Source organism: Equus asinus, chromosome X, assembly GCF_041296235.1.
Source record: "Equus asinus isolate D_3611 breed Donkey chromosome X, EquAss-T2T_v2, whole genome shotgun sequence".
Taxonomy (NCBI): domain Eukaryota; kingdom Metazoa; phylum Chordata; class Mammalia; order Perissodactyla; family Equidae; genus Equus; species Equus asinus.
In genome coordinates this window covers 13045718-13067353 of record NC_091820.1, presented here as the reverse complement: position 1 = coordinate 13067353, position 21636 = coordinate 13045718, and the positions used below count along the sequence as shown (strand labels likewise).

At 38.0% G+C, this 21636-nt stretch overlaps 1 protein-coding gene across 18 annotated transcripts in view; it reads right to left on the bottom strand.

Moving 5' to 3' along the window:
* Window positions 1-21636, bottom strand: part of REPS2 (RALBP1 associated Eps domain containing 2) — a 245308-nt gene that overhangs the window by 48796 nt on the left and 174876 nt on the right. For all 18 annotated transcript variants that reach the window (XR_011499666.1, XM_070502324.1, XM_070502328.1 and 15 more), the window contains one exon: window positions 6586-6647. Coding sequence is in view for 17 of the 18 variants with exons in the window: in XM_070502324.1 (XP_070358425.1) it covers window positions 6586-6647 (62 nt within the window). In the remaining variant the exon portion in view is untranslated. The remainder of the gene's footprint in view (window positions 1-6585; window positions 6648-21636) is intronic.

Sequence of the window (21636 nt, the reverse complement as noted above, 5' to 3'; positions counted from 1 at the left end):
CATCAAGTGTTGTGCCGACAGGGCAATCTTGTGACTATTGTGGGAGGGACATTTCAATCATATGTGAAACACCCTGTTTGGGGGTATATAACCCTCTGTGCACCCCACTTCTTCGGTGCTTCCCAAAGAAAGAAAGGTCCTCAGATTTCAGCTCAGAATAAACTCACCCAAATTTTCATTTACAGATTGGTTATGGATTATTTTCATCGACAATGAGGAGGGGGAAACCTAAGAAAAAAAACAAGCTACCAGTGGTGGGGTAAAGCTAATTTATTAAGTGGTTTCATAACATAAAATGTATCCCTGATAAAGATAACGTGTCAACTCCATTGTGAAGAAGAGAGAGGTTAAGCTAATAATTCTGAGACGTGGTTGCACACATAGCATAGTAGGAGGAGCTGGCACCTGGGGGCGAGAGAACCAGGGTTAGCATCACAACTTTAACTCTTGCTTGCTGCGGGTGAACTTGGGCAAATTCCCCAAGCTCTCTGTGCCTTAGTTCACTTATCTGCAAAATAAAGATAGCAACAGAACTTATTGCACATGGTTGCTAGGATTAAATGAGTTAGTATTTGTCAAGCACTGAGAAGAGGATCTGGCACATAAGCACTATACTTAAGTGTTTCGTAAATTAATAAAATAAACGAAGAATCACAAAGCATCTATGGTTTGAGTACTTTTGAAATCAATTTTGAAATGCTCAAATTATAATGATTTATTGACGCAAAAGTTCTGCCTTTTTGTTCCCTTTGAGAAGGCGAGATAAGGGGTACACTTGGCCTTTTGCTACACCAAATATGGCCCACCCACTGACCAAAATGTGAAAGCTATTTTGGCCAAGATGAATTTAAGGGGAAGGCACTTAAAAATAAGCATTTTAGCTTAATGTAAGGAAATACTTCACATTTTCATATTATAATACTTGTCATGTCTTCTTTGACCCACTGGATTTTTAAGAATATGTTGTCTAATTTTCACATATTAATGAATCCTCCAGTTTTACTTCTATTATTGATTTCTAGTTCTTCCATTGTGGTCAGAGAAGATACTTTGTATGATTTCAATCTTTTTAAGTTTATTGTTTCGTGGCCTAACACGTGGTCTACCCTGTACAATGTTCCATGTGCACTTGAGAAAAATGTGTGTTCTGCATTGTTGAGTAGGGTGTTCTATAGATGTCTGTTGGGTCTAGTTGGTTTATAGGGTTGTTCAAGTCCTCTACTTCATTACTGGTCTCTGTCTAGTTCTATCCATTGTTGAAAGTGAGATTTTGACATCTCCATTACTGTAGAACTATTTACTCCCTTTTCTGTTGATTTTTGCTTCATATAGTTTGGGGCTCTGTTGTTAGGTATCTATATGTTTACAATTTTCTTATCTTCTTAATGGATTGACCCTTTTATCAATACATAATGTCCTTCCATGTCTCGTAAAAATTTTTGTCTTTAAGTCTGTTTTGTCTGATATTAGTATAGCCACTCCAGCTCTCTTTTGGTTACTATTTGCATAGAGTATCTTTTTCCATCCTTCTACTTTCAACCTATTTGTATCAGTGAATCTAAAGTAAATCTCTTGTAGACAATATATAGTTGGATACTTTTTTAGTCCACTCAGTCTCTGCCTTTTAATTGGAGATTTTAATCCATTTAATTTAAAGTCATTACTGATAAGGAAACATTTACCTCTGCCATTTTGCTATTTCTTTTCTATGTGTTATACCTATTTTGTTCCTCAATTCTTCTATCACTGTCTTCTTTTGTGATTAACTGGGTTTTTTTTTCTAGTGTACCATTTTTATTACCTTCTCATTTTTTTCCTGTATATTTTTAAGATTTTTCCTTAGTGGTTACCCTAGGGATTACAGTTAACATTTTAACTTTGTAACAATTAAGTTTGAGTTAGTACCAACTTAGTTTCAATAGTATACAAAAGCTCTGTTCCTTTACAGCCCTGCCATTCCCTTATATTATGATCACAAATTACATCTTTATATACACGTGCCCATTAACATAGATTTGTAATTATTGTTTTAAGCGTTTCTCTTTTAAATCATATAAAAAAAAAAGAGGAGTTACCAATCAATGCAACACTCCTGGCTTTTATATTTACCTCCATAGCTACCTTTACCGTTCTTCATTTCTTTGTATGGCTTCCAGGTAGTACCTAGTATCCTTTCATTTCAGCCTGGAGGACTCCCTTTACCATTTCTTATAGGCCAAGTCTACTAGGGACAAACTCCTTGAGTTTTTGCTTATCTAGGAATGTCTCAGTTTCCAGTAACACTATCTATGGGGGTGTCAAGCACCTCCCCAGGCCACCTGCTGCCATCAGGTCAGGGTTAGGAGACTAGATTCCCCCTTTGATCTCCACTGAAGCCATGTCTGCTGGCTAGGAAAGCACTACATGCTGCCAGGTGAGGGACAAGAGACCAGACTCCCCAGCTGGTTTCTGCTGACACTGGAGGGAAGGACATCCATGGTGTTTGGCTAGGGTAGGGGAGGTATTGTCAAAAAAGGTTTATATCCAGCTTGGCTACCCCTTTCCCAGTCCTTTGGCTAGAGAGTAGATCTTTCTCAGGGCTTCTTTGATCTGCATCTGTTAGCGGTTCAAGGTTGCAGGCTTCTCCAGTATCCATGGGAAATTTAAAAAAAACTCAGGCAACTCACTGCCATGCCATTACTCCCTTAGCAGAGAATTGACCTATAGGATAAGCACCAACTCTGTAGATGGCACTTTACTCCGTTTATATGCAAACAGTGAGCTATTAAGTTGAACTCTCAGTTTAACACTGCTCCATATGAAACAACTAACTCTAATTGCTTTTTAGTCACTTATCCTATGAATCAGCCTGTTTTTTAAAAATGTGTCACCTCTTCTGAGCTGAGCCAAAATACCATGCCCTGGTCTCCAGCCTGTCCACAGGAAAACGTAGGACACAAACCACTTCATTCTTTATATATTCACTTGGTCCTTCTTGATCTTACCTATAGTAAGAAAAATAAAAAGATCTGTTTCTTTGAATTTATTCCTTTTCCTAACTCCAGGACCCTATTTGTATAACTTAATCCAGATGTTCATATCATATCATCGCAGTGGTTGGTATAAGTAGGGGCCAGCTAAACTGCATTCTATGCTGAAAACCTATACCTCATCTCACTCACTTGATAAAAGTAGAGATATACTTTTAGTGTATGTAGAAATTATCTATACATACCTTTGTGCACATATCTGCAAATGTATAAATTCTTTTATCTTACATACTTAAAACCTGGAAGTACACCACTGATTGGCCACAAAGTTTTTTTTTTTTTTTTTTGAGGAAGATTAGCTCTGAGCTAACTACTGCCAATCCTCCTCTTTTTGCTGAGGAAGACTGGCCCTGAGCTAACATCCATGCCCATCTTCCTCTACTTTATACGTGGGACGCCTACCACAGCATGGCATGCCAAGTGGTGCCATGTCTGCACCCGGGATCCGAACCAGCAAACCCCAGGCCGCGGAGAAGCAGAACGTGTGCACTTAACCACTGAGCCATCGGGCCAGCCCCGGCCACAAAGTTTTTTAAACAGCATTCCTTTTTAGGAACAAAACATTTTCTTGTTAATTACAATCTAGTCTTGACCATTTATCAAGTTAAATAATATGAAAATTTTAAATCCAAAAATAATCCAAAACTTTTTTATCTTAATCTCTTCTCAGAGCTACTAATAAATATAACGATTTTAATTACACCAGGCTTCCTGGTTTCTCCCCTAGGTACTACAGTTTAAACCCCATAAAAGAAGTCTCTGTAGTTAAGTATATACATCTCTTTCCCAAAGTCAGGTTGATTGTCCATATATACCAAGGAACAGTCAAAGAAAATTTTAACAGAGCAAGAGAAGAATTCAGAGTGTTTAAGTTTTCTGTAATAAAACTTGCTGTGAAGTGGTAAAAATTACCTCATGGGAGAGCAAGCAAGAGGGAATCGAAAAGCAAGGAAGAAAACATAACAAACTGAAAACATGACAATTTGAAATCCCAAGCTAATGTACAGTAACTTTCTTTTACATTTTCAACTCTTCTAGGGAAAACTACTGGCATAAGATATAAAAATTAACTTTAATCACATAATACAGAGATGAGGTGACAGAAGAGAGAGGTTTGGAAATGTTCTTATGAATATCTTAAGGCTGGCATATAATAATGTTTCCTAACCACTAAGCCCTCAGGATATTAATAGGCATTTTATAAATAAAGAGATGAATGGTCACACAAGCTAGGAAATTGCCTTTAACAAAATTGACCAGGTTTCTTTACCATAGGACTTCAAAACCTTTAATGGGCTCATATGCACTGTGAATCTCCCAGAACGAGTAAAGAGGCAGCAGCTGGCAAATCTGTCTTACCACAGAGCCGGATTAATATCTCCCAAAAGACTGTTTTATCACAAGCAGTTTGGGAAAGACTAGAACACATAAGTGCCCCATACAGGTGATTAGGTGAGTTTCTTCTGGGGTCAATATTAGGAATTTGTCATTGCACAAAGACTAAACACAATCATGTGTTTATTACCCAGGACTTCCTCTGCTGAATATGTGTATCCCACCTACAATGGACCAAAGGGGAAGAGTCGGGGGAGAGAAGTGGTGGAGGGATTTTCTGCCTGCATTTCTTACACACCTGTGTCTGCAATCTGAAATCTCCAGTTAGGCATCTGAGTTGGAGGCTTGGGCTGAGCTCTGGGCTCACTGTTTACATTGTGATGGGGAATCTGGTAGACAAAGAAAGTCTCATTCATTAATAGTGACTTGAGAATTCTCAGTCCCCGGTCTGATCCTGGGTCACTAAGCCCCAAAGTAGGCAGGAAGCCCACCTCAAGCAGCTCAGATGAGGACTACTGATAGCAGCAACACATTTTACAACCAGGAAGTAACTATTGTCACTTGCACAGCAGGAGAAAGATAAGGAAGTTGGTCACAAAAGCCCTTTCAGATAGGTCTTCTACACATTCATCCAGGTGCCTCCCAAGCCCCAGTTTGAAACCTGCAGCTGGTAGATAAGCACCTCCAGAATGCCCGCTAATTTTGTTGTGACACAGTCCAGGTTTGCTGTCGGTGCAAATCAGGAGCCTCATCTCATCCAGGTCCTCCTCCGGGGGACATGATGAAAGCCTCAATTGCCAGTGAAATGGATCACTGTCTTCCTGTATACACAGACACTCTGACCCCAATGATGGGAAGGGGAGCAATCTTTAGGAGATGGACCTCAGTTTGGGAGCTGGCTCTACTATTACTGGCTATGTCACCTTGAGTGACTTGCTTAACCCCTGTATGCTTCAATTTCCTCATCTGTAAAAAAAGGATAATATTAGTACCTACTCCTAGGGTTTTTGTGAAGATTAAATAATGCATTGAAAGCACTTAGCACAATGCCCGGCCTATTGTAGATGCTCAATAGACAGACCTAATAATTTAAGTGAGGAGAAATTATAATCAGGGAAAGGCTTAGAACTAAAGCTTGGCATTAGACATAAAGCAGAGACTCAATAAATACTTGATCGATGAACCAATATCTCTTAAAGCCAACGCTGGAGTATTTGGAGAAGGGCTTCTCACTTGTTTATAGGTGGGTCAGGAAGAACAGGACTTTTACCCTTCAAACTGAAGCAGGAAGCCAATACCTCATGGTATTTGCATCTCAAGGTTGAGTGGATGCTAAAGACCATCTAATTCTCTAAAAGGAGGACAAGCAAATGTTACAAGTGGTTTCACTGACTCAGCAAGTTCTGAGCTGTGCCATATGGAAAGGTACACTCTGAACCATCCAGAGCAATGAGGCAGAAACTGGGACTGTTTATAGAGAAATTTCCCAACACTTTGTGCCAAAAGTCAGAGAGGGTCTTTAAGGAAAGAAAGTTTCTTCAGCAGCAATTAATAAAAGAAAGGATCTGTAGCACCCTTTACCATATTCCACAGATTTGCTGCGTGCTTCTCATTTTCAACTCCGCAAAGAGTGTTGATGAATAAGGCCTTAGTAGCACATGTAAATAAGGCAGAATTAATTCACAGGTGAAACAGATTTTGGTGACACACTCTCCCAACTCCTGCTGTTTCAGCTTATTGTTCCAAGGGAAAATAGCCTCAAGAAAGCATACTGGGCCCAAACCACAGCACTAACCCCATGCTGATGACCATTTATTTTTAGTTTATGCAGAATTAACACAGCTCCTAAAACAAGTGATGAAAATACAGGCACCCAGAATGCACATAGCATACAGAAAACCATGTCCTCCACCCCCAACTGGAGAGACACCCCTTCTTCTACTCCTCTCTCTGTATGAAAACCACATGCAACCCTCTGCAGCCATGAGTGCACGAGTACACATTTGCTTGGTTGCTGATTGAGGAAACTTTCCCTTTTCCACATGAGGTTGGGGGGCTAGCAGATAAGAAGAAATTCAATCACTCTCTGCTCTTCGTCCAGATGTCATCTTGGGAATCTGACCAGCCAGTTTTATGGCAATCAAGTCATGCAAAGGAAGCACACTGGTAGGACAACCCTCTATGACCAAACAGTTTACAGAAATCAACATCTGTCTCCTACCTGTGATGGACAAGGTCTCGGAGGGAGCGCGGGTGGTGGAGGTAACAATCCTGATTTAGTGGCTGAAAAGAAAAACGCATACTGTAAAAGACTACCAAAATAAAACATCCTTCCACTTGTTAATTGCAAATAGCAATCCCATTTAACATGTTTAAATTTTTTAAATCCATCTGAAGGCTTTATAAAAAAAAAATGAGTACGTGCTATTTGTAATCACTTTTTCATTTTCATCCTACTTGAAATCCAAGTATTCATATAGGCTGTTGTGATTAAGACAGTGTAAAACAGTAAGGAAAACATATCCTTTCATCAAAAGACTGGAACCTAGCACATGAAAGGCAGTCAATCCCTCATCATTCTGATGTTAATTATTTAGTTTTGAATAATCTAGGCCCTTTGGCTTCTCTCATATTTCTCCCTAGCTCTGGTCATTACACTGCTCATTAGTTCAGCAGGTAGGCTGCAGAAACTAAGGGAGCCGAAATCCCAACTACGCAGCTCTGCTGCCCTGTAAGTGAGTGGATCTGATAGCAGTAGGGGAGGTGAAAGTGATGGACTAAAATGATGCTTAGGGATTCTTCAAAAATCTCAATTTCCTTTTCTCTCCTTGATCCTTATTATCAGGGATAATTAAATCTGTTTCTCAAATAATCTGGCCCCATTTAAAGGATCTTTTGAAAGAAAGTTTCAGTCTAATTCTTTTTTAATTTTGTGAGATACAGAGAAAATATGAGTTACGCCAAGAACATCTGAACTGTAACTTAATGAAAATAAACATCTGCTATTGAATTATAAAGTTCATAATCGCACACAAGAAATAAGTTTATCATCACACACTGGCAAGTTAAACCACATTCCTTACAAACTCCTTAGTGCTTCGAACACTGTGCTCTATATCACTAAACATAGTTTATTTGCAAAACCGTAATATGCATGCTAATATTTGGACAATTTTCTGTGCCTTAAAAATAAATCAGCAACATGCGAAGAACATAAAAGTTTTTGCAAATCACTTTTGATTTGACCTAGTTAAATCAGACAAGCTAGAAGACGGAGTTTGGGGCTTTCCACAAAGGTAACTCAGAGTAATTTCACAGAGATTTTCATTCTGAGCCAGTGCACGGATTATCTGGTACAACCATGTGAGCCCATCAACGATTCCTCTCGATCTGTCTTGTGTTAAGATTTATGAAACACATCAGTGGGTCAAAACTGCAGAGGTGATGAGACCTTGAACAGACTTCGATAACAAAGCATGTAGCAGCAGAGAATGACAAAAGTCTCAGAAATTATCCATCTCAGGGCCCCTACTCCACAGGTCCTCATGGATTGGGCCTTTACATTACCAGGTACTTTAAAAACAAACAAACAAAAATCTATACACGCTTTTAAGGGAAAGGCCTTGCACCAAGAATAAAGTGTGGGTTAAAATAACCTTTCATTAACAAAAGAGGACTAAGAAATGATAAGCCATTTAACGAAACTGACTTCTGCTTCCAGCCAAAAATGAGTAAGAGCTATACTCTCCCATTTGAAACAGCCAAAAACAAACATATACTCTTTACATGAAACAACAGTTTAAGACACTGGAACAAAACATATAAAACAACAGTTTTCAAGACACTAGGAAATCAGGCAACAAAAGACAGTGATCCCTGAGAGACAGGAAACAAGGTGAGCTGTGTGACTGACTGTCCCTGCTTACTGCCCTGAGAGTTACTAGAAATAGGACCTACATCCTGATTCATGTCTGAATAATTTCATTTTTACTATTAACTTTTTTAAATGTCCTATTTTTGTAAAAGATTATGTGAGGGTCTGTTTCTGAAAATACTTTTGGGTAAAATTATATCACCTATGAATATTAACAGCAGTTTTGTTTCCTCTTTTCAGTACCTTTATCTATTTTTGTGGGGTTTTTTGTTTTGTTTTTTTTAAAGATTGGCACCTGAGCGAACAACTGTTGCCAATCTTCTTTTTTTTTTTCTGCTTTATCTCCCCAAACCCACCCCCCCATACATAGTTGTATATCTTAGTTGCAGGTCCTTCTAGTTGTGGGATGTGGGACACCACCTCAACGTGGCCTGATGAGCGTTGCCTTGTCCGCACCCAGGATCCGAACCCTGGGCCGCCACAGCGGAGCGCGCGAACTTAACCACTCAGCCATGGAGCAGGCCCCTATTTTTGGTTTTGATCTTACTCACCCAGCTAGAACTACTGTAAAGTTGAATAATAGTGGTGATACAGGCATTCTTGTCTTTTCTTGATCTCAAAGGTAATAAGGCTATTTCACCATTAAGTCTGGTATTTGCCATATGTTTGTTGTAGATCCCCTTTAACAGATGATAAAAATTTCCATCTATTTTTTGAGATTTTTTAATAACTTGTTGAATTTTAACGAAAGCTGCATCTGCATCCATTGAGATGACGGTATGATATTTTTCCTTATAATTTGTTAATATGATATATTATGAATTTTTTAATATTAAAACACTCTTGTAGATCTAGGATAATCTCAATTTAGTCAGATTTTTATATCTTCTTGGCTTATATTTAGACTTAGTTAATATTTTGTTTAGAATTTTTGCAACTATATTCATGAGTGAGACTGAGTTTCCTTTCCCATGTGGTCCTCTGTTATACTTGATTTGGCTGGAGAGTGTTCCCCCTGTCTATACTCTGGAATATGTTTGTAAGATTGGAAAAGTTTGTTGTTGTTGAACGTCAGGCAAAACTTGCTAAGAACCATGTGGGCCCAGAGTTTGCTTTGAAACAAGATTTTTAACGATTCCTCTTCTTTAAATGTTATAGGATTATTCAGACTTTCTAATTCTTAAGTCAGTTTTGATGAATAAATGTCTAGAAAAATATTTATTTTGTCTAAATTTTCACACTTATTGCCATAAAGGTCATCTTAATCTCTGCATATGTAATTTTCTTTTTCCATTCCTAATACCGTCCGTCATCACTTTGTCCTTCATTAATCTCACCTGATATTTGTCAGTTTTATTACTCTTTTCAAATAACCAACTTTTAACTTTTTTAAGCCTCTATATTATATGCTTGCTTTCTGTCTCATTAATGTCTGCAGCATCTCCTTCCATTTATTTCTTTGGGCTTATCCTATTATTCTTTTTCTAGCTTAAATTGGTTGCTTAGCTCATTCATTTCCAGCTTTTCTTCTTTTCTACCGTAAGCATTTAGTTATTAATTTTCTTCCAAGTATCTCTTTAACAGAATCTCATAGGTTTTGATATATGAGATCATTCAGTTTTAAAATTTTCCTAATTTCCATTATAATTTCCTTTATGATATTACTTTCTATCTGAAGTTCATCCTTTAGAATTTCCTTTATTGAGAGTCTCTTAGTAGCAAGCTTAGTTTATTTGACTGAAAAGTCTTTATCTTGCCCTCATTCTTGAAAGAAGATTTCACTGGGTACAGAATTCTAGATTGACAGCTGTTTTCTCCCAGCACACTGAAAATAACATTTCACTGTCTTCTGGCTTCCATGATGGTTGTTGAGAAGTCAGATGTCAGTACAATCATTGTTTTTGGTAGGCACTCTGTCTTCTCTTTGGTTGCTTCCAAGATCTTCTTTTTGTTTTTGGTACTCTGCAGTACCAAACTTTACCCTGTGTCTGCATTCCATTTCTTCATCCTCTTTTTCTTTCATAACCTGCTGAACTTCAATGGAATTTCTGAACTATGTGATATCCCATTAACTTCGGGAAATTCTCAGTGATTCTTCAAATATTGTCTTTCCACCATTTTCTTTCATCTCTCCTTCTGGAGCTCTTTGTCTAGCTGTGCTGTGCTCTGGATAATTTTCTAAGATCTGTTGTCCAATTAAGCAACTCCCTCTTCAACTGTACTTAACGTCCTGTTAATCCAGTCTTGAGTTTATTTCAATTACTAATTTTTCATTTCTAGAAGTTCAATTTTGTCTTTTTCCAAAATGGCTTTTTCATTTTTATAATTTCTTAATTACTTTTCGTTTTATTCATCTCCTTTTCTTTCAACATAGTAAACACATTTATGTAACAGTCTGTGTCTGATAATTCCAAAATCTGAGGGCTTTGTATTTCCTACGGTTTTATTGCTTCTGCTGGCTCTCTCTCATTGTGTTCCATTTCCTAGAGTGCTTGGCAACCTTTGACTCTGAACGCATATTCCTTGGGACTTTACCTGTAGGAATATTCTGGGGCCTGGGTGGAAAATGAGTTTCTCCTCTATTACTTCTGCCAGAAAACTGAAGGTACTATCAACCTGGGACCACTTTAAACTAAAATCTTGGCTTGATACTGTGAGAGATTCCTACTTTCTGCTGTCCTGAGATTTTGCTACCTGTCTTATAGTAAAACTTTTGAGTATAGATAGTAGTTTTAATATTTACAACTAATTTCACTGTTATCTCATTAACACAACAGTGAAGAGAACTGTTTAAAACTGGGAAAACAGACGAGTGACCGATAGCTGAATGAGCAGTAGAGAAAGCAGAGAGCAACCAACTTGCACCACAGAAGCCTCCTGATTCTCAAGAATTGGTGATATCAAACTTCTCTGGAAGTAGGGGTAAAATGAGGAAAGTAATAAAAAGTAAAGAAAATTAGCTGACGGTGGATCCTACTTCCTACCCTTCAGGAGAAGGGCATACCTCGGCAAGACCCTTAAGATCTGGTTCCAGCTATAATTCATGCTGTTTTTGGCTTCAGGATCCCTGCTCCTGTGGTCCCCTCTGCCTGTAGTGGCCATGCCCTACCCCTACTACACCTGGATAACTCAGAATATAGTAAGCGACCAATAAATATTTGTTTGAAATAACATAAGAACTATAGGATTATGTTCCATCCCCATGTTAAAAAAAAAAAAAAAAAAGACTGGGGATGCCCAGTGGTGCAGTGGTTAAGTTCACACGTTCCGCTTCAGTGGCCTGCAGTTCGCCAGTTTGGATCCCAGGCGTGGACCTACACACCACTTACCAATCCATGCTGTGGCAGGCGTCCCACATATAAAGTAGAGGAAGATGGGCACGGATGTTAGCTCGGGGCCAGTCTTCCTCAGCAAAGAGAGGAGAATTGGCGGCAGATGCTAGCTCAGGGCTAATCTTCCTCAAAAAAAAAAAAAAGACTGCTTGAAGCAGTTCAGGAGCAGTTAGGTCCTGAGGTTTTTCTCCCACATTCTGCTCAGTTTCAGCATGTTTCCCCTTCAGCAAAAGGCAAGAAATATTTTTCTTTTCCAGGGAGGACATCAGGCCCAGATGAAGGGATGAGGGCCACACTGAAAACAGGAGGATTCGGTAAATGTATGTACTTTGGAGATGCTGAGACTCTTCCAGCCCTCTTCTTCTCTGCTCCCAGACTGTTGCATCCAGAGATTGGAAGAATGCGCTCCAGGGAACTGGACCAGCCAAGAAGGAAGCTCTAGATACCAACATCAAGAGATCTCCAATAAGATGGCCCAGTCAGATCATTCTACCATGAGGCCCACAGGCGGCAAGTCCCATCCATTTATTCATATATTCCAATCAGCTTTTTAGCCCTCATTCTTAAATCTAAACAGATAATGAAGTATTACTAGATAGCTGCAGAAAATTTCTAACCTAAGTTAGAGCAATAAAAATAGAAAAAAGTAACCTCAAAGAAACAGATTAGAACTATGTTTAAATGTTTAAATATATATTAATATTATCGGACTGATCATTCAGTTTAGTCCAGAAATATTTAAATATTTACTATGTGCCAGGCACTGTTTGAGGTGCTGGGAAAATATCAGTGGAAAAAATAGGTGCACCTACAGCACGACTGACAAACAATAATGTACAACTGAAATTTCACAAGATTGTAAGCTATCACAAACTCAATAAAAATTATCTTAAAAAATAGGAAAAAAAGCTCTACCCTCATGAAATTTACATTCTACTAAGAAGATAAATAATGGGGTGGAAGTGAGGGATGAAATTTTAACAGAGTCATCAGGGAAAGCCTCAATAAGAGATAAGAGATGCTATTTGCAAAGACGACATAATGGGATGCTATTGAAAAAAGAACATTCAAAAACTTAAAAAGAGCACTTGGAAATTAAAAACATGATAGCTGAAAAGGAAAGTATAATAGAAAGGTTCAAACATAATCTGAGGAAATCTTAAAGAAAGTAGGGTAATATCTGAATAAAAGTTCCACAAAAAGAAACAGAAAAAATAGCAGGAAGAAATCAATTAAATAGTTCAAAATATTTCCCAGAAATGAAGAATGTGAGTTACTAAATTAAAAGAGCCCACTGAGTGCCCAGAATAATGGAAGAAAACAGACCCGTGGCAAGGCACATCAATACAAAATTTCAAAATAGTGGAGTTAGAAAATTTACAAGTTTCCAGCAGCGGGTAAGAGAGGAGGGCAGGCCACATACAAAGGATCAGGAGTGCAGATGGTTTTAGACTTCTTAATATACCATTGGAAGCTAGAATTCATTGGAGCAATGTCATCAAAATTCTGAAGAAAACTTATTTCCATCCGACGATTATATACCCAAACTAGCAGCCAGCACAATGCTTCAATTAAAAATATTTTTAAACATGCAGGGTCTCAAGTTGAGCTCCATGCACCCTTTCCAAGAAACCTACTCAAGGATGTGCTCTATCAAACAAGAGAGTAAACCAAGAAAGAGCCAGACATAGGACACAGGATAAAGGACATCCACTATGGGAGAAAGGAGAAGGGAATCCTCAGATAACAGTGTAGGGAGATGCCATAATGAAAAACTATGTACCAGGCATAGAAGACAATCACTTTAGATTTCTTCAAAAAGATGAAACTAAAACGATGTATCAGAATTTCATGAGAGGAACTTTAGAACATTGAGGGAGTCTACAGTTGATTCAGGGGCAAGTACATTAAAAAGATACAAGTTGATTATCCACTCCAAGGCAAACAAAACTCTGTGCAAGTAAGAAAAGTAAATAATTTACTATATGGCTTATATAGTCATAATAATAACATAAACACTACTTACTAATCTAACCAAAATTATAATATAAATATACTGGGAGGGTGGAAGAGGGGAAAGGTGCTAGAGGAGGGAAGACAGTAGATGATGACTAAACCCGGAAAGTCAACAAGAGGTTATACACACATGTTATTTTGAAATATGAAGGAAATACCAAAATAATCAACATAAAAAGTCCTGTAGCAAAGTGTATTCTCCCAAGTCTTGAGGTCTATCAACGGCCTTGGAGGTACTTCCCAGACTTCAGTTTGTCCCCTCAGTTCAGCATGGAGCCCTGGGCCTTCCCCTCCACCATATCAGGATATCAGCTGTGATTATTTACTTTTCTAGCTTCTTTCCTCTCTTTCCACAAGTCATGTCCACTGACCCTGAGTCAACAGAAAGGAAAGCTAAGAGTACCACTCATTTTACTTCATTCCAGATTTGGAGTATCAGTAAGAAATCTTAAGATTTGCCTACTCACACACACGGCTTCTGGAGGGAGGCAGGCAGAGTTCAGAGTGCACCTACAGCCTCAGGTTTTCCTTCAGCTGCCACTCTTTCAAAAAAAATGGCATTAGCTCATGTATCTTTCCTTGATGAGTTGCTGCTGAAAAATCTCTTCCATGTGTTTATGATTCTGTGTTCATTTCCTTTAATGGCAGGAGATATTAATCTAACTTCATTCTACCAATTTTACATCTAATTCATCTTTTTGTCTCCCAGAGCACCTAAATACACTGCCTTGTGTTTAGTATGGACTCACAAAGTAGGTGAATAATTGGAATTGAATTTAGTAAGAAATCTCCTCTTAGAATATTTTCAGTCCATTCATGACCTTAAATTGGATTCAAATATTTTATCCAGCATGCTCTAATCAATTTAAAAAAAGAAGTACACTTTCATGCAAATGAAATTGAAAAAATACTTTGGCTCAACAATCTAGCGTAACATGCAAAAGATGACAACGTACCTGTTCATAGTAACACCTGCTTTCCCGGAAGGGAAGAGAAGGAAAGAAGAGAGGAGAGGAACACTTTTCTGCATACATTAAAAGCTACCACACTTGTGAAACAATTGAAGGTTTATTCCTGAAGTCTTACAGTTAATAAGGTGGGACACCAGATACCAGCAAGGCTTTGTCAAATCAAAAATTTTTATACGTGTAATCAGGGAAAAACTAATAAATACCCAAGTCCTGAAAAACAGATTAAAAAGATCATGAAAGAAACTATCATTTAATCCTAAATTCAGAAAACATAGTAATAACTTCCAGTATTTATTAAATTTACTGAAAGATGTGCATTTTCTGACACTGATCCACTAAATCTCAGCTTCTTGGTATCTTCATCCAAAACTCTAACCTCTACAATTTTTTATCCTCTTACTTCATTATGCTTAGAAATTTCCAGGCAAAATATTATTCATAGATATTACTGTCTATTTACTAATTTCCTTCAGATTTTTACAAAGCCCCAAATCAGTGACTAAATGAAAACATGTTCCAACTTATTGAGTGGAAATAAAGCAGCAGATGTGGTAATTGAAAGCTTCAAGGAACAGAAAGCTGATTCTTCAAGGGAGTGAAACTTGGGATTACTTCAGCTGCAGAAAAGGACTCCCATCCCCCCCAATTAGGAATATTTTATGAAGAAAATAAAAGCATTCAAATGCCAAATAAAAAAACACTTAAAGGATGGAAAATGTTGAAAGGAGCCTGCCAGTGAGACCTACACTTTTAAGTATCAATCAAGTGGAGTTAGCCATATGAAAAGCTTCAAGGATTTCATCAGTAAGGACCATTCCTTTTCTTGGCAAGTTCATAAAAATGGCTATTTCTTTGTAACAGAAATTGTTCTTTCTTTCTCTTCTTTCTAATCACAAAAGCATGTCTGAGCCTATGCCTATCCACTGATCACCCAGTTACACACAGTGATGGGTTCATATGTCATACACACCTATGCATATGATAAAATGTTTGCCAGGAAAACTTTTCCAATAATACCTGCCTCCATCCCCTGATGATGCCCCACTTACACCCTAAAATACAAGCTTATTAAGTTCTCTGTTAAACAGTACAATTTTTTTTCACCAATTAAAAGAGAGAAACTTACACACGCCTTGAAATTGTTCAACAGGGAAAACATTTAATGACTGAGTTTGGAAAAGTAATGAGATCAAATTCAATTCTTTCACTTTGAAGATGAGAAAATTAAGGCCTGGAGAAGTAAAATGACATCACCAAGGTCACAAGGCTACTACGATGCAACAGTGAGTATCACATTTTGAACCTATATGACAGGTAGTGGTAAAGAGCAGAAAAGTGCACTAAGAGGGGGGATAAGTAGCTGGACAGGAGTGATTCTATATATCCAGGGAATAAGCATGTCAGAAGGCTGCAAAACAAGAAATTATTGCAACTTCAAGGAACTAAAAAGATGCTTCTGAATATGCTATACACCACAAACTCAGACAAATAAGATGCTGGACACCATCTAAAAATGTGCCATTGTAGTAAATATTTAGCCTTCTGAGTCATGTGATCACCTCTTCACAGGACTATGTACAACTCCCCTGCTTTAAAAAAATATTCAGGGGGCCAGGCTGGTGGCATAGCAGTTAAGTGTGCCTGTTCCACTTCGGCGGCCTTGGGTTCACTGGTTTGGATCCTGGGTGCACACCTAGCACCACTCATCAAGCCATGCTGTGGCAGGTGTCCCACATATAAAATAGAGGAAGATGGGCACAGATGTTAGCTCAGGGCCAATCTTCCTCAGCAAAAAGAGGAAGATTGGCAGCAGACATTAGCTCTGGGCTAACCTTCCAAAAAAACAAAATATATTCAGGGGGCCAGCCTGGTGGCATAGTGGTTAAGTTCATGTGCTCTACTTCAGCTACCCGGGGTTTGCAGGTTCAGATCCCAGGTGTGGACCTATACACTGCTCACCAAACCATGCTGTGATGGCGTTTCACATACAAAATATAGGAAGATTTGCACAGATGTTAGCTCATGGCCAATGCTCATCAAGCAAAAAGAGGAAGATTGGCAACAGATGTTAGCTCAGGGCCAATCTTCCTCACCAAAAAAAACAAAGAAAAATCAGTATAGTACTGGCATAAGGACATATAGATCAACGGAACAGAATGGAGAGTCTAGATAAACCCTTATATTTACAGCCAAGTGATTTTCAACAAACGTGCCAAGGTAATTCAATAGGGAAAGGAGAGTATTTTTTAATAAGTAGTGCTGAGACCACTGGATATCCACATACAAAGAGATGAACTTAGACCCTCATCTCACATTATATGTAAACATTAAATCAAAATGGACTAGAAACATGAATGTAAGAGCTAAAATTATAACACTTTTAGAAGAAAACATGAGAAAATCTTCCATCTTCTTGAGTTAGGCAAAGATTTCTTAGATGTGACACCAAAAGCACGATCCAAACAGCAAAGAATTGATAAACTGCACTTCACTGAAATTCAGAACTTTTGGGGCTGGCCTCGTGGTCAAATGGTTAAGTTCACGTGCTCCACTTCGGCGGCCCAGGGTTTCACTGGTTCAAATCCTGGGTGCGGACATGGCACTGCTCATCAGGCCAGGCTGAGGCAGCGTCCCACATACCACAACTAGAAGGACCCACAAATAAAATATATACAACTATGTACTGGGGGACTTTGGGGAGAAAAAGGAAAAAAAATTCAAAACTTTTGTGCTTCAAAAGATCCTGTTAAGAAAATGAAAAGGCAAGTCACAGACTGGGAAAAAATATTTGCAAATCACCTATCTGATAAAGGACTTGTATCCAGAATATACAAAGAACTTCAGAATATACAACTCAACAGTATGACAAACCCTCAATTAAAAAACGGGCAAATAATTTGAGTAGATGTTTCACCAAAGAAGATAGAGGAATCACTAAAAAACAAGATGAAAAGATGCTAAACATCACTAGTCATCAGGGAAATGCAAATCAAAGCCACAATGAAATACCACTTCACATCTACTAGGATAGCTATAATAAAAAAAGACAATAATAAGTGTTGGTGAAGATGTGACGAAACAGTAACCCTCATACATTACTGGTGGGAATGTAAAATGGTACACACTCTAGAAAACAGTTTGGTAGTTTCTTAAAAAGTTAAACAGGGGCCAGCCCAGTGGCATAGTGGTTAAGTTCACATGCTCCACTTAGGGAGCGCAGGGTTCACAGGTTCGGATCCTGGGCACAGACCTACACTCATCAAGCCATGCTGTGGCGGCATCTCACATACAAAATAGAGGAAGATTGGCACAGATGTTAGCTCAGTGACAACCTTCCTCAAGCAAAAAGAGGAAGATTGGCAACAGACGTTAGCTCAGGGCAAATTTTCCTCATCCAAAGAAAAAAAAAAGTTAAACATAAATTTACCATACACCCAGCAATTCTGCTCCTAGTTATCTTGCCAAGATGAAAACATATGTTCACACAAAGACTTCCATGCAAATGCTCATGGCAGCATTATTCATAATAGGCAAAAAGTAGAAACAATTCAGATGTCCATCAAACTGAAGAATGGATAGACAAAATGTGGAATAGCCATACAATGGAAACTATTCGGCAGTTAAAAGAAATAAAATACTGATACACGCTACAACATGGATGAACTTCAAAAACATGATGCCAAAGACCCCATATTGTATGATTCTATTTATATGAAATGTCTAGAAAAGGCAAATCTATAGAAACAGAAAGTAGATTAGTGGTTGCCTGGAGCTGGGCATGGGGATTACTGTAAAGAGGCATGAGGGATATTATTGGGGTGCTGAAAAATGTTCTAAAACTGAATTATAGTAGCAGCAGCACAATTTGATAAATGTACTGGAAACCATTGAGTTGTACACTTAAAATGAATGAACTGGATGGGCTACAAATTATACCTCACTAGTTTTTTTAAAAGCTAAGACTGGCGAAAAAAGTATAATTAATCATATGGGAGGGAGAATAAAGATGAAACAAGATGGGCCACAGTTGATAACTGTTGAAGCCAGGTGTTCAGTATACTATTCTTTTTCTTTTTAATATATGAAGTTTCTGATAATAACAGTTTTTTGATCATTAAAAAAAGAAATAGTTATATTCCTAAGATTTCCAAGTATTTATGAAGGCAAAACTTTCTTTCCTGTCTCCCTGAAGTACCTCAGGGAAACCTGCCCAACACTGTAAATCAAATGGAAGAAAACACAGGCAAACAATATTAGTTTCTTGTATACAGAGGGAAGCATATTTATTGTTTAATATGTCTTTTAACTTTAGATATCAGTGTTATTACCTATAGAAAAACAGTATGGTGTGCCCCCCAAATTAAATTAACATAGATTGCTTTTTCTGACACCAAATTGGCTGCAACAAAGATCTGAACAAAGACTTCCCATCTTCAAAGGATTATGATGGAGAACAAAGCAATTATATTCTGCAGATCTCAGTCTCCTTGCCCGTAATATGTGAGAGTTAGCTGAGATGACATTTAAGATCTCTTTCAGCATTGATACTCTATGATCCTAGAATTTATTTGCCAGTGTTGACCAATAACTCCTTCTTCCTGCACCATGGGATATGTGGTAAGGGTTAACTAGGTCCCAGATGGAGACACAGGCAGAGTTGAGCGACAAAAAAGACATGAGATTTAACCTTAGTGAAAGTCAAGTTTCATTTCTCATATTACATTTACATAAACGCATTTCTCCTAATCATTTTACTATTAAACTCCTTAGGTTGGTTAAAATCACTAGCTGTGCATGTGTGTGTGCCTGTTAGAAGGAAGGAAGGAAGAAAGACAGGCAGGCAGGCAATCTGGAAAAAGATTCTATTATCTTGAAACTCTCTCTTTTCCATCATGAATTTTTAAAAAATCAGACCAACTTCTAACCAGTCTCCAGCTATTCCTATAACATGGGCATGCCAGGCCATGTTACTCTGTCCCTTACTGAGTTCATGTACTCTCATGGCTTCAGGTCCAGTTGTCAAGACACAGGAATTTGGTGTTTACATAGAAGGTCGTGAAGAGTTTTGAGTAGAAAGGTGACATCATAGCTGTGCTTAAGAAAAGTAATCCTGTTGCTCTATGAAGGAAGGAACGAAGCAAGCAAACCAGACTAGAGATTACTGTTTAGCTTCCCAGGCAACTGGTAATACAAAGTGAACCAAGGCAGATATCAAAGAAGAATCAACAGAATTTGACTCCAAATATCATATCCATCCTTCAAAGGTTAGTTCAACAGACTGTGCACCCCCCACCAACATACCCACAGATCACCCTTGTTAGAAACCACCCAGACTCAGCACCCCTCTCATCTGTAACTGTAATACTGATTGGCAGAATGTAGGGCCATATCCATATTCTTCTTGGAATTCTCCACAGTACCAAGCACACAGTAAGTGCTCAGTAAATATTGGTTAAATGAATAAGATACTTTTCCTGGTCACCACTACTGAAGTCTATTTCAATGGTTTCATATAATTCTCTAAACTCGAATGCATATAAGGAATTTGGTGATGTATTGAGAATTATATTGTTTTATGGCACTCCTCAGGTCACAAGCTTCATAAAAGTCCTAAGCAAAACGTCCAACAATAGGAAAATGGTTAAATAAACCATGGTCCAAATTAATAAAGGTAAAAGAAATAAAAGAGAGTATCACCAGTTTCCAACTACCAGTGAAGCAGCGGATCTAAGCAGCGGTTTGCTGGAAAATGCTCACACCAGCTTGTGAGAGGCAACTGTGCACATCTGTTCCAACCCCACATTCAATGACACATCAGAAACAGCAAAATTGGCCATGGCAGGAGTGTTCATACCATAAAAATTGGTAAATGGCCAGTTGCTAAACATTTACCAACACACCACTGGATGTAGGCAATGATGATCAATACCTGATAAAACCATTATTTGAAAGGCTGTTGGGGATCTTCATCATAACAGATGACTCAGGCTAATACTATATGAACTCACTGATCAGTAAAACTTCAAGAAAACTGAGGCATTAGACATCAGGGACCTCCTAAGGTGATGCAGTAGGCAGTACACAGCATCGCTAGGAAATATTCTTGCCAAAAATAGTAAATCTGATCCTAATCAAGCCTAGATCCACCTACCAGTTTATATAAAATAAAGGAGATGGAAGAAAAGACAAACAGTCAAATAGAGAATGTGGAAATGTCTGCAGGGTGGATGATTTTCTTATGAATGAATGAATATCAAAGCGGGGGGTGGGATTGAAGGAGTACCCTATCCATTCAGAGATTTAACAGATGTCAAAACAAACACAATGTGCACGTAGCCCTTGTTTGGATCCTGATTTGAACAAGCCACTATAGAAAGATATACTCAAGACAATGCAGGAAATCTGAACATTAGCTAGATATATTAGACAATATTAAGAGATTACTGTTAATTTTGTTACATATGATAAAGGTTTAATGGTTATGTTTTTTTAAAAAGGCCTTATCCATTAGAGATACATATAAAGTATTTATGTATGAAATTATACAGTATCTGGGATTTGCTTCAAAATAATCTGAGGATGAAGGTTCTCTACTTTTACATACATTTGAAATTTTTCCATCATACAGTTTTTAAGAGTAGCCAGTGTATAGAATATATATAAAAGAATGAAAAAATTATCAGTTCTGACATGGATATTTCTCCAAGAAATAATGTAGTATGAAAAAGCCTTGGAAACATGCACAAGGTGATGCCAATTATTTTAAAGACAAAAAACCGTGAAGTTGATGTTTCACATAGACATTCATAAATGCACTAGAAAATGTCAGAGGGATACATTCCCTGGGGAGAACACTGGGCTTGGTGAGGATGAAGTTAAGGGACAGATTTATAATGTTTGAATTTTACACACAAGGAAGTATTTGTCTATTACTCAAATGAGTTTTATAAACATTTTAAAAATAAAGGTTGTACTAACACTTCCCACTGCATCCTCCAGAGATTCCAGTTCTGTTCCTCCCCACAATCCCTCATTAAAGCACTCAGCCAGCCAAGGACAGCTGTAAAAACGGAGGGTGC